At 41.6% G+C, this 14,729-nt stretch overlaps 1 protein-coding gene across 8 annotated transcripts in view; it reads right to left on the bottom strand.

Annotated features, from left to right (window-relative positions):
* The window catches only part of UTRN (utrophin), a 678,467-nt gene that overhangs the window by 488,314 nt on the left and 175,424 nt on the right, over positions 1-14,729 (bottom strand). For 7 of the 8 annotated variants that reach the window (XM_075596593.1, XM_075596597.1, XM_075596594.1 and 4 more), the window contains 6 exons: positions 12,418-12,505; positions 8,903-9,135; positions 6,390-6,570; positions 5,676-5,821; positions 4,538-4,750; positions 1,948-2,061 (listed from right to left, as the gene is read on the bottom strand). In XM_075596593.1, the coding sequence (XP_075452708.1) occupies positions 1,948-2,061; positions 4,538-4,750; positions 5,676-5,821; positions 6,390-6,570; positions 8,903-9,135; positions 12,418-12,505 (975 nt within the window). The remainder of the gene's footprint in view (positions 1-1,947; positions 2,062-4,537; positions 4,751-5,675; positions 5,822-6,389; positions 6,571-8,902; positions 9,136-12,417; positions 12,506-14,729) is intronic. The other variant, XM_075596592.1, reaches the window with a different exon arrangement.

Here is a 14,729-nt window from a genome sequence, read left to right as displayed (position 1 = left end):
AACGTGATTATATTTCAACGTTTTGCTTATGGAATCTGTACTGTACACGCTATTGGGTATATTGGGAGCTATACAATTCCTGCCTCCAGCATTTAAAGGAGCACTTCCCTTCCTGGTTTACTTTGTGCCTTTTTTATTTAAAACCATGTATAAGGAGGCAGGGGGATCTCCGGACCAGAACCGCGTCAACTTCAGCCAACGGGTTCCAGGGATAGTGCCGTCCGTTACTGCTCCCTCCAGGGGGAACATAATGGAAGTGTAAATCTCTTGCATAGCATTGACCCGCATCATGTAGAGAATTTAAACATCCACAAAAGCCCCAGCGGAACTTTCCTGGAGCTGAAACGACCGCGGTTTAGCTCCTGTGACCCCCTGCTTCCTATACGTGTGATTTTTTTTATTATACTTTTTTTTTAAATGTGACGCCAATTAAAATTGTGATTTTATTTAAACCCTCTTGACGTTGTGAAGTTGTGGTGAGCAGGGTGAGGCTATTGTAAATCGTTTTCCATATTTATTTTTAGGACCTCAACTTACATGTGAGTTTTAGTGTGAAAGATTTCACTTGGCTGGCTAAACAACTTGCATGGAGTAAGCAAGGCCCATTGCAGGCTGCATTCAGCCCTCGTAGCCTGCTGAGGAGCCCTGGTATACAATCTGCCATCTTAGGAAACGTGTTATTAACAAGCTTTTTACGTTTTATTTTTCCCATACATTTGGTTCTTTCCTTTTGATTCTTTGGCACGTATCTGTTTTCTCTTATAGGAACTACTTGGCTATCTCTAGGACTAAACTGATTTTTCTATGTATAAATAGTAAAATGTCAAATATATATTATTCATTTTTTTTTTAGAGAGAAATCTGAAAAGAGGAAATAATATAGAAACCGGACCAGCTCAGCCTTTCGCAAAGCAGCAACCCGCCACCGCTCGCCATTTTTATTTTGAAATGTTGCATTGCCTTCACGAGATCTCTCCTTGCCCTTTCCTACCTTTTCATTTTTTACATCTGATGCTCCGTTCAGGCGGTATAATAGTTTCAAATGTTAAAATATCTGGGGGGGGGGGCTTAAAATTAAGCTCTTTCTAGAGCCCAGTGCAATCTAGAGGCAACCATGGTAAGAGATGAAATCATGACTGACACACAAAAAAAAATGACCAAACAGAAGTACAGGACAGTATACGATCATGATATAAGTTAAATACATACTGTATAGCCTTCTGGGGGAGGGGAGGAGATTGATGCTTTAAAGCTGCAAAGCAAGCAATATTCTACATGTGGGGTTTTTTTTTTTTTTTAAATAAATCAGTTCTGTACTACAGTATGAGAAAATACTTGTAGCATTTAGATATATAAAAAAAACCTCTGAGTGACAATTTTAATGTATTATAATGTAATAAGCATTTTTGGTTTCTATAGCAACCATTTACAAAGTCACATCCAATTCCTCTTCTGAAATAGGCTCTTGCACACCCCTTTTTGAGCCCTGCCCTCTCTCTAGCAGTGCACCAATTTTATCTAGTGACTGCCTGGTCACATGATCTTCCCCACAGAACTTTGCATCTTTGGTCCTCTTCTGCTGCACTGACAGCCATTAAGTGAACCTCTGAGCCGCATCTTAGCCGATCGATCATAGGAGAACGGATCGATCGGCAACTTAGATATTTACATATCATTGTGTGTATTGTATTGATGCACATATTAAAGGGCATATAATAATAATAAAAAAACAAACCCGCTGCTGCTTTAAGAATACAAAAGTGTAATTGTATTGAAGCACAAATTAAAGGGAAAAAAATGAAATAATAAAAAAAACAGACAGCGTGGACCGCTGCTTTTAAGAGTGCACCAATGTTAAGTATTTTCTATCCTCTATCTTCTGGAGAGCGTGGGCATTTAATAATGCACTGGATTCATGAACAACAAGCCAGTGAGGTGCATTCTTACCATGCACTTGTCCAGCTGTCTCTGAAGTCCTTCAGAATCGTCCAGGCTTGTATGTTGGTTTAGTACAAAATCCTTTGCATCATCAACCCATTTCTGGACCGCTTTGGAATCCGCCTGATCGAGAAAAGGATCAATTTTAATACATACTGTAAGCACAATTGTAGAACTTTAATGGTATGAGGTTACAGTCAACCACGGCTTGTTTTTAAACCTAAACAACCACTTCTTTGTGTAAAAAATAAAATAAAAAAATGTTTCAAAGTCTACATCTTATATTATAATAAATATTTACAAAAAGGTTTATTATGCTATGCTTCGTGCTGTGCACTTCCTTAACCAGCATATAGGGATCCATGTTAAAATGGATTAGAAGCAAAAAATGACACACAGTGCTCATTTGCATGTCATTACCCAGACTCCCTGGCTGCAGTGGAAGCACTGTATGCAAAGAGATAATGGGGAAGGCATGTTTGTGGACCTGTGAGATATTTGGATATACTCACAAGTGATATTTTTATTTGCTGAATAACATTAATAATGGCTATCAAGCTTTTTTTTTTAAAAAAAAGGTCAAGTTTGCCCTCGTGGGATGAAATAGAAAAAGAACCATTTCCTTTAAAAATAAAAAAAAGCTATACAGTACTTTCCCATGGTAAACAAGTGCTCTGGTAGGTTTTTACAATCTTTATCTTCTGTCTTTTGGTGATAAGACTGTTTTGTCACTGCACAAATCTACAGATAAATTGTTATTGTTTTGTTCTTTCTAGAGAAATTCTGATGTCAATCTGCTTGAGATGTTGCAAAAGTCATCGCCCTTCATGGTGCCCCAGCGCATGCAGCGCCGCAATATCGCCAACCGCTTTTTAGGTGGCGGCTAATTAAAAACAATGGCCGCTTCTGTCCCGCTGCAACACGCCAGCGGGAATAATAATGTCGGCTGCATGCGTATGTTGAGGATTTTTTCCTGGGTGGGCTAGATTTTCAGCTAGTTACGTTCGGTTTACTAACGATGGCCTCACAATTCCTCTACATACAATGGGAAAAACAAACCACAATGAAGGCTGAGGCCTAACAGACGGTTAGCACCAAGACAATAAGAGTGTAAAAATGTTCCCTGGAAAATGTACAAAAAATGATTTAAAAATACTCATAATAGTCCGATCTTTGACCCTATTAACCCATTTGAGTGCTGGGTGATGTAACCTTCATGGAACATAGGTCGTTAGACGTATGCTGTAAAAGTCACGTCGCGGTGCTGCATATTGCAACAGTTATGCCATAGCAGGGGAGGGGCTATTTCGCAGCATCTGCCAAATTACTGAAAGGTTACAGAAGCCTCCTTTTCAAACTCATAGGGGTGGACATCAAACTTTTGACTCTGGGTCAACGAGTCTATATATACACGCACACATAGTGTATCAAATAAAATACTAGACAGTTCTGCAACGCTGCTTTTCTCCATTATCTATTAGCATGCAATGCTTCCATTGCTGTCAGGGATTCTGGGAAATTACATGCAAATGAGCACACACTGTCATCCTCACAGTGTCAACACAGGCTGCACTGCAAAGCTGTGCAATATGAGAGGCATATGCTTATAGGGGTCCATGATAAAATGGCATGAAGTAAACGGTGACACTGTGCTCATTTGCATGTCATCTCCCAGAATTCCTGGCTGCAGTGGAAGCACTGTATGCTAAGCTAATGGTAAAAAGCACTGCTGTGCTCACAAGTGATATTTTTATTTGCTGTATACTGTACGTGGAGGGTTTGTGTCACTTATTTACTATACTATATATATATTTATTTTTGAAGTACACTCTAATGCTTACCAAACCATAAGCCAAAACTCCTCTTTGAAAACCCATTAGGGAAGAATGCAAATGTTATAGGTTGCCAACATGTGAATGATTTATTTCTACATGACTCTAAGTTTTATTCTCGCTTTGCTCTCGGTTTGGCCACTCTTCCACCTGCTGGAATTCTGCGCTGGAGGGGAGCTTGGTTTTCATATTCTCAGATGACTTTAGAGGCTCTAAGGTACAAGAAGGCAAAGTTCTGGGAGATGCAGAGATCAACACTTTCATCTGCTTGAGTTCAGCTATTCACCAGGGGCAGTTCCCCATAGCGGGTAAAGACAAATATTAAACATCTCATCAATGTATTGAAGTTCTTAAGACTGGTTCAATCATTCCTAAAGTAACAATGTTACTAATTGATGTCCTATGAAAAATAAATAACATCTTCGGTCCCGTAGGGTCTTGCCACCTCCACGGCCCCCCCGCCCGAACTAGCGATCACACAAATCCCTTTCCTGAGCACTTCTTCCTTCCGTTCGTGTCCTCAGTGCCATCGTGATCATGCGATTGTTCGAGGAACTAGTTCATGATCGCAAAATGCAAGAAGATTTGTGTCCCTCTGCTGACGTGGCCTCCCTAGGATTCAAAGGGTTAAGCCAGCATTTCACAACCTTCTCCTCAGGGAGCCCAGCGTGTGGGGAAGCACTGCATTAAGTTACACATCATATACAAGGACATGTTGAGGTTACCAGCAACAGATTTATTTGCTTTAGATCTTTTTTTATTTTTACCTCAAATGCTCGCAGCTTGGAAGAAATGTCCTCCAGAATGGACACCTGGTCAGCATGACTGCTCTTTAACGTGCTCCACTGCTCCTCTATGTCCCTGCACTCCTTCATATAGATCTTTGCCATGTCTTCTGCAGCCCGCTTCTCCAGCGACTTTGTTCCGGAGGACAGCTTGTCGATGTTTGGCTTCTGATCATCCAATGTTTGTAAAAGATTCTGAAGGGAAAAACATTACTTAATAAACCTCTTGTTCTCTTTTTAACATGTGGATATATATTTTAACATGTGGATATATACATATATATATATATACACACACACACAAACACTGTACAGTAAAGAAAAATATCACTTGTGAGCACATTCACATGCCTCTGACAGGTTTACAACCCTGACTTTTCCCATTATCTATTGGCAAACTGCTTATACTACAGCCAGTGATTCTGGGATATATATATATATATATAGGCAATACGATACCGGATGAGCGAATATCAGAGGCAGCACCCCACGAGGTAGTCAAACAAGAGTTGTATTTAGTGAGGCATCATATCCAACGTTTCGGTCCTACACACGGGACCTTTCTCAGATGTCTCACTAAATACAACTCTTTTTTGACTACCTCGTGGAGTGCTGCCTCTGATATTCGCTCATCGGGTATCGTATTGCCTATTATTTCATACAGGATTTGCACCCACCTTGATTTACCTGACGGAGTGCCTTGTTCTCATCTATTCACTATATATATATATATATATATATATATATATATATATATATATATATATATATATATATATATCTCTCTCTCTCACTGGCTGCAGTGGAAGCAGTTTGTCAACCGATTCCATACAAAAGAAAATGTATAAAATATACTCTTAGTTTGAGTTGAGCTGGAGCACCAGCTTGATTCTTCATTTATACATTACATCAGCTTAAAATGGGACATATACTGTACTTTGATATATGTGCTTAGATCATTGGTAGCATTAGGTACTAGTTCCTTATTCCCTTGTTATGGGATGCTGATAATATACATCATTTATATGGAGTCCTCCTGTGGAGTGTTTAACATCATAAGGATACAATTAACCTTTGAAGCACTGGTTTTCACCATTTCTTCTTATTAGTTAGAACCTACCTTTGCCTGCTGTAAAGCCTTCTCCACTGCCATGGGGTCACAGAGGCCAGTTAAAGGCGATTGTAATCTGTGCTGACTCTCCACCAATGTTTCTTGTAGCACTTTCCGTGTGTCCAGGTAATCTTGACTTGGCTGGCGTTCCAATGCTTTAAAACAATGGACAGCCCCGGTATTACAAATGCAACCTTACCACCTAACATATACAGTACCAACAACATTATGGGACATCATTCTGATGAGCGGCATCTCAACCACATGCGATGGACACTGCTGTGAATTTTTATTTTTTTTAACCATCATTTTTAAAAGTCAACCCGTTTGTGAATATTATGACCTGAATTGAAGCATGGAATTTTTACCGCAACCATCTCTCCTTTATCTCGCCCCTACCACTGGCTCTATTTCTAACTGGACCTCACACATGGAAGTGGTTTGCATAACACTCATGGTCGTGTCACTGGGATGAAGCAAAGAAGACAATCTCAACGAATTCCAGTTCATAGTCATTATTGTTATTGAAGATAAGAAAACATTTTCATTCTCCCAATAAAGATTAAAAAAAATAAAAAACATATATTTTAGAAGTTGTCAAATCCCTTACTTTTCACCTCCTGTATTAAACCTAATCATTGCGATTAGTTAATTCCGCTCCCAAAAGGTACTGAATCTCCAAATTCCTCTCCACGCATGCAGACAGCTCAACAAATTACTAACCTTTCTGAAATTGCTGGACCTGTTGCTCCCCTTGGTTCTTCGCTCTGTGGTACCGATCGGTGAAGCTATTCAAGCTGACTTTAATAAAACTTGGAGCTTTGGGCTGGGAGGAAAGTGACAGTGCACTCTTTTTTAAACCTTCAACCCGCGAGTACATGTCACTGAGCTTGGCCAACCTTTGCTGTAAACAAGAATTTAAATCACATGATTATGAATGAAAGCTGCATCATTAATCACACCGGTATGTACAAAAGTCAATTTGGTTACCACAATAGAGGTAAGGAGTGATACAGGAACACAGACTTGGGTAATGCAAAATGTATTGTGCCAAATGGTCCTAAAGCCGCAATGGGCCAGATATCTAAAGTATACACAAATTATCTCCATAAAAAAACTTTATATCACTAGTGGAAGAGCCTGTTGTGCAGACATCTGGTAGCCATATTGGTCTTGAAGCCTAGATACAGCATCTTTTATGATTTTACAGATTATTTTATTGGTTTACCAAGAGAGTTCAACACAGATGTAATAATGTTCACAGCGCTTTCAAAACATTGCTCAGATCTCCTTATGTGCAAACAGTATGGTAATAATTCAATGACAAACAATGAAGACCAAGATACAAATATCTGATACATATCCAAAACAAATCTGCCCATATTTAATAAGCCACAAGGTGTTTTCCAGCTCCAAATGATATCTTATGGCATACCACAGGTTAGTAATATGAACCATAATGAGTTGGCTCCAAACCTAGTGACAGTAGCCCACAATTTGGGTTTTGTAAGTGTAGCCCCCTTTCCCTATGCCTAAGGGAACTACACGGGCAACTACGCGTGCTGCTGTACCTGGATGCTCACAGAAGGCCTAAGGCTCCACGAGCCTGGGGTGAGCTCTTTCTCTTTGGATGCAGCGCCTCCACCTATGAGGGATCCCAGCGTAGGTGGCATAACCCCTCACAAGAACCAACACACAGTAAATAATAGTACACCACACAATGTATATAACTAAGGTTTACTGTATACACATACTAACACATACAATAACTACAATAACTGTACCCACAGTATAAACCCAATGACCCAACACTTGGGGATCCCCCCAAGGTAATGAGGGTGCTATGGCATCAATACCCCTGTGTCCAGTCCCAGCAATTCCCACCCAAGTGTGAGGTAGCACTACCCCATGTGGATGTAGGTGCATGTTGGGTACCTGCCTGGGTACTACAGTACCCAGGTGCTCCTTGGCGTAGTGAGTTGGAGCGGGGCCTCCAACACAAATCCCCTCTCTCCTAAGGGGTCCAGATCCTCCTTGCCATGTGAGCTCCAGCCAGAGGGACTCACAAAATATCTATGGAGCCTATAACCTGGTCCCAGGCCGCAGGGCACTGCGTGGCTATCTGGTCACCGGTGCAACAATACTGGTAAGGGGAACAGTCCCTATCTGGGGCCTTCCCTACAATACTACTTCACTAGTGTCTCAAGGCCTGTCTGAGTCCTAGGAGCAGAGTTCTGGCCTAGTCCAGGGACTACTGGCACCCTGGGCGCATCCATCCTCTCTGCCACTCCTGGAAGACAGACTCGCGGGCTTTCCGTGCACGGAGGATATCCTGTTCCTCCTCTCTTAAAGCCCTATTGGCTGGGACAGCCCCATGTGGTGTTTCCCTCCCCCAGAGGGATTCTGGGACATGTAGTCCCACGACTGCATGTGCGGAGCTACCCTAAGATGGCCGCCGCCTCCTGCACTGCGCATGTAAGCCTCGCCGCACTGCGCAAGCGTGACTCGCAAAATGGCCGCCCCCACCTCCCGATCGCGCGGAGCTCCAGGGAACCACTTAACAGCTCCCCCACACGGATGCAGGGTAGGGGGATTCGGCTACAACAGTTTCTATACTAACCATACAAACATGCACAGAAACGTATTTGAAAGCACTTTTCATAGAGCCACTGTCAATCCGCATGAAAAGACAAGAGCCGAGCATTGGTAAGCACTGTGCTACAGGCCCTTCTGGGTTAATTAGGTTAGAACCTGAACACTGGAGTTGTGCACAAATACCTTCAAAGCCTGGCCATCTGTGAGATGAAGAAAATGGAATATCATGGACCAAATTAGTTTTGGGGATTGAACTGACACACATCAGTTACAGAACTCCATTAAAAAAAAAATAAGCATCATATATCACCAGAAACATTTAAAGATCATGTGTGTACATTTTCAGAAATCGTGTGAAGCCATTTGGTGATCTTACATGGTTATTAGTCGTTCTTATTTATTAATAATCTTGGTGCGTTCAGGGTTAACCTACACATGCATACAACAGATAAGATACACGTACATGTGCAATGTGTTCAGGACATTTTAAAATCAGATATGCTGACTTTATTAGTCACCATAATTATTTTGATCAAATGTTAGCTTTTTTTTAATGATATTTTTCTGCTTTTCCCATTGCTTCATGGTGCTGTGTTAATTTTTGGTTTAGACTACTTTTTACTAGACAAGAAGGCACTCACCTGGCTGGTTTCCTTTAGCGTCTGCAGAGGAAGGTTTTGAGGTGGAGCATTAACCATCGATTCCTCCTCATGCTTTATACCCTGCTCCAAGTCCTCCAACTCTTTGAAGTAAGCATTGATTGAATCCTGGTATCGGATTCCCTTGTTCAGCTCGTCCATTTGCCGAGTTAGCTCTTTCCATTCAGTTAGCAACATGTCCAATGATTTCTGCACTTCCTCTTCAGGGAGATCTGCTGCAACAATACATAAAGACAAAACAAGAAATGTTACTGGCGACGGTTGCATGATTGTACGATAATTTACATTCACATAAAATTATGCAATTCCCTGTAATATGCAATACCCTGTATTTTCAGTTGTGTGTATATTTCTGCTGAAAAGTGTAAAGTACAAGATTCATTTTCTCTCTCTCTCTCTCTCTCTCTCTCTCTCTCTCTCTCTCTCTCTCTCTCTCTTTCTCTCTCTCTCTCTCTCGCTCTCAAAATGAATTGTAAAATTGTACCAAATACAGGAGAATTTATATACATCTGGTCTCAGATGCACTATTAGAGAGGATTGGGGTTCCTTACATTAGAGAGGGTTGGGGTTCCTTGGGCCGTGCTTATAGTGCCCGCGACGCGACCGATGACGTCACCCATCGCCATTGCAAAAGTTGTCATCAGGTTTGGAGACATCGCTGGCTACAAGGGGAGTGACGTCACCAAGGGGGAAGGCAGAGGGGCTATGTGACAGGCTTATAGGCAGTCACATGGGGAGACCGTCTCTGCAAAAATCAAATTCTAGTGACTACGAGAATTATGGTAGTGCCGTCGCTCCCACTATAAGCGCACGCGATGGCATCAATACAATTGTTTTGAAGCAACGTCGCATCGCTGGCACTATAAGCGCAGCCTTACAATGCATCTGATCTCAGACGCGCTATTTGAGAGGGTTGGGGTTCCTTACACTGCATTGAGAGGGTTGGGATTCCGCAGAATTTCACAATATAATTATAGGGTTCCATAACAAAAAAGAGGTTCAAAAGCACTGCTCTACATACACATTTTACAAACGCTGGGGATCAAAATACTCCCAATTATTTTTTCCAGAACTTTGCAAAGTCAGAAATGTGTGCTCTGTTTAAAAAAAAATAAATAAGTCTTGCAATAGAGGCACGAATGGTAATATTTTTTCTCTTTTCATTTTTCCTTATCTTCACCAGGCAGAGGATACAAGATAGTTTACGGTACAGGATGGAAGCGTTTGGAAAATACGGTTATGAAAGGTATGATAGTTATATTGGTTCACTTTACTAATAATAATAATAATAATAATTCATGCAAGCCATGGACAAAATCTCCAAATATGTTCACACTGCGCCACCTGTTCCCTACGTTTTGTTTCTGGTAAGAGACTTGTAACTGAATTTGACACCATCATCAAAATTGTACTAGACGAGCAAGACTTTTTTTTTCTACCAACGTTGACATTTTGCAAATATTCAGCAAATTTGTAAATAAGTGGATATATTTCGCATGTCCTTTAATGCATTTAAATACAAAGGGACCTTATTTGTCAGAGCATCTTTAAGCCCCGTTGACTTGAACGGAGATTCCATCTTCACTGACAAGAAGATGACAACGTATAGAATAAGGGGCAAAAAGAGACAATCTACAGTTGGTTATTCCAGTGGGTTAAAGGCCAGCAGAGGGCACCATACAATATACAACACCATACAATATACAACTGGAAGACCTACCAGTACCAAGACACATATCATTGGCACTAGGTTATATAAGAATTTACTTTTGCAGAACTAGAAGTATATAAGGGTATTCATTATCATGATACCATTAACAGACATTTAAAATGTGCCTCCTGTACTAGACGTGTATAACTGTAACATACTTTTCTACCAGGAATAGAACTACAAGTCCCAGAATCCCACGGTGGGATTAAGGAATGAAGTGGATCAGTGCACAAGTCTTTGCAGAGGCCAGCACAGAATGTTAAGGATGTTTTGACTTTATTTCACTTTGACATTGGGTTTACATTTTGTGCGGTTTTACATTAAAAGTGTGACGATGTATTTAAAATAATTGTACTTGTCTAGTTACAAAAAAGGCAACAATCGCCTACATTTAAAGCTGCAGACCAAGCAATAGCCAACGTGTTTTTTTTTTTTAAATAAATCAGTTCTGTAGTATGAGAAAATACTTGTATCATTTTTTTTTAAACCAGTGTGAATGACATTTTTTATGTATTATAATGTAACAAGCATTTTTTGTTTATAGCAACCATTTACAAAGTGACATCCCCTTCCTCTTCTGAAACAGGCTCTGGCACACCTCTTTTTGAGCCCTGCCCTCTCCCTAGCAGTGCACCAATTGTATCTAGTGACTGCCTGGTCACATGATCTTCCCCACAAATCTTTGCATCTTTGGTCCTCCTCTACTGCACTGACAGCCATTTAGTGAACCTCTGAGCCGAATCTTCGCCTATCGATCACAGGAGAACGGATCGATTGACAATTTAGCTAATTACTTATCATTGTGTGGATTATATCGATGCACATATAAAAGGGAAACAAACGGCAGCTTGGACTGCTGCTTTAAGATATGAAACATGCTGATGTCGACAATGCACTTTGTTTCTAGGAGGGACTGACCCTTTAAAACAGGACCAAGCATTCCCGTATTAAAAATATTTGAGTGTCAACTGTGAATACAAATTTAGGATAAGAATCTGTTGTCTAAATTCAACATAAGTGGAACTCGATGGATGTACGTCTTTTCAACCTCATCTAATATGTAACTGCATTAAGATTTAAAAATGAGTCCCAAACTCTATACTGACAGAAAAATTGACAAGTCCTCTTTTACCCCTCCTGACAAACCGGGTCTTCTTATGTGTTAATGGCGGCTTCCCAATTATTAGAATGGTTTATTTGAGGAATATAGTCAGGACTGGACAAAATATTTTTAATTAGAGAAGACAAAAATAGGAGCAAAGTCTAAACCATTACACAATCGAAACTCAATCCTGTGTATTATAAATGTCCTCCATCCTGATAATTATATAGGGTCATATTTACGAAGCGGTTCTACTGCATAAGACACCTTTTGGGTCCTACTGTCTCTGTACGTTCTCCCTACCTACCAATTAGACTGTAAGCTCCTCGGAGCAGGGACTCCTCTTCCTTAATGTTACTTTTATGTCAGAAGCAATTATTCCCATGATCTGATTTATATTATGTTATTTATTTGATTACCACGTGTATTACTACTGTGAAGCGCTATGTACATTAATGGTGCTATATAAATAAAGACATACAGTACAATACAATATAGCCTTATATAGCCCCCATTCAAGTGTATGGGCTTCTTGGGTGTCTTCCATTATCAGAAGGTACATTATGGAGTAACACTGCTCATTCACTTGAATGGATCCGTAAGGCGTCTTCCAGTGAACGGTGTTTTATAACAAAGCACTGCTTAGTAGATGTGGTCCACTATGTCAATATGTAATTCTCATACCTTTCTTACACAGCTGCAATAGCTGATCTCCACTCAGGCCGAGTTCTTTAAATTTGTGGGTTCGGTCTGTTCTCTCTTTCTCAAGACCCTGAAAAAAAAAAAATCACACAAAATTCACAGCCATGTACAGTAGTAACTTTGTTTAAACAGCATTTCCTGCTCAGGCCCCCGAACTTCATTAAGCAATAATGTGCATCTAACTAACCAAACTATATTTTAAGTTAGAAGAGAGGCTTTGGTTAGAAGTGTAGCACCAGTTACCAAGCATACTTTGCTCTGTACCAAAGTACCATGGTAACCTCACTTCCCTCACAGCCAACAAGGGCTGGCACATTCACATCTTTATATGTCTGATAACATTTCAAACGTTTTCAATTGTGGCTGTGGTGTAATTAATGATGATGACGATGTTAGTGGTGATGCTAGGATATTGAGGGACACTGTCTGTGCCATTAATGCATTCCCAGTGACATTATGTTGTTAGAACAGGGTAGAGCAGGGGTGAGCAAACTTTTTATGCCGAGCCCCCCTTTTTATCCATGAAATTTCCTGGGCCCCCCCTGCCTGATGTAATCAAAATCACATAAAAAAAAAACCTTTATTAAACGGTATACAATGTAAATACATATATGTCTAAGGCCGCGCATATAGTGGCCGCGATGGCGACGCTAGCGAATGTTGTATTTTGCTATGCGGCGGCAGCGTGGGCGATCAGGCTATTGATTGGTTCAGGGGCTGTCACGAGGCGACAGCCCCTGAAAAATTAAATATTGTCGGCTTAAAAAAATTGCGTCGCCACGTCACGCTTACTATAAGCGCACGCGGCGGCGACAATGCATTTGTTTTCGGGCGACGTCGCGTCGCCGGCACTATAAGCGCAGCCTAAATACTTACATACTTCAACAGCTCACTCTTGCAAAATTAGGCTGCGTCCACGCTGCCGCTGAGAGCGGTGAAATCACCAACTCTCCAAGCATGAGCATAGCATAATTTTGCAAGCAGGAGCGAGGAATTGTTTACACTTTTTTTTAATTATTTCTGTACATTATATGTATGATTGATACAGTGGCAGCCTACCCTTTCACTCGCAGAGGATCGCAGCGAAGCAGGTTGCCAGCGGAGGAGAGCAGGAACACAGCGCTATTGTAGGGCAGATACCGGAAGGAGGGGCGTTTGACATCACAGCGCTGGGGCGTGCTCCGCCCCCTTACCTCCGAATCACGTGGCCGCCACCTGCACTATTCTGTTTGGCTGCCCGCGCACATCTTTTTTGCCTGCGCACCCAGGTTTTGCCGCAAGCGCCCCGCCTAAATAGTCTTGCGCCCGGGGTGCCCCCCCCCCCCTCAGTTTGTACACCGCTGCATTCAATCGCAACACACACACACACTCAATCACAACACACAGACAGACAACCAACAGGCACAACACACACACACACACAACACCCACTCAATCACAACCAATACAGCACACACTATATTGTGTGTGTATACACACACACACACACACACACACACACACACATATATATGTGTGTGAATATATATACACACACACATATATACACGCACACACACATATATATATATACACACACATATATATACACATATATACACACACACACACATACACATAAATACACACACACCTATATACACACACACATATATACACACACACACACACACAGTGGGGGGAGGGAGTAACTAAGCCTGCTCAGGTCCCGCCATGTGCTGCAGAAAACGGGCGGGTAACAGACAGGAGGAGGAGGGCTTGTCTGTGTGCAGGGAAGGCCCCGCAGCAAGGCCCCGCCCCCTCTGCAGGCAGACACAGCAGAGAACTGGAAGCAGCCTCTGCACGGAGCTTCTGGCCGCCCGTGCACAGCTCTGCCCGCCCCCAGGTTTCCCCGCACGCAGCCTGCGCCCCCCTACATAATCTTGCGCCCCCCCAAGGGGGCGCGTCCCTCAGTTTGCGCACCGCTGGGTTAGAGGAGAGGTGGTACAGTTTACAAATATTACCTGTTTTGTGCCAATCCTACCACCATCCTATCCACCCCCATTCTCTATTCTTTTTTATTAGTCGTTGCAGTTTCATCGTTAAGTGTCAATTGTGTGTCTATTTTCCTGCATCGTACAGCAACCTAACGTGTAGAAGCTAGTGGAGTGTGAAGAGAAACTCCTGTACCACAGGTTAGCAAAAACTGGTATAAAGTGGCAAAGTGCATATATATTGGAGTGTTCATTTACAGTAGGTCATGTTAGATTGTCATAACACACATTAAATTCTACCTTTAATACAGCCACCAGTAG

This window comes from Ascaphus truei, chromosome 4, assembly GCF_040206685.1.
Source record: "Ascaphus truei isolate aAscTru1 chromosome 4, aAscTru1.hap1, whole genome shotgun sequence".
NCBI lineage: Eukaryota > Metazoa > Chordata > Amphibia > Anura > Ascaphidae > Ascaphus > Ascaphus truei.
Note: the sequence above shows the minus strand (reverse complement) of the source record. Positions and strands in the feature narration are given on the sequence as shown.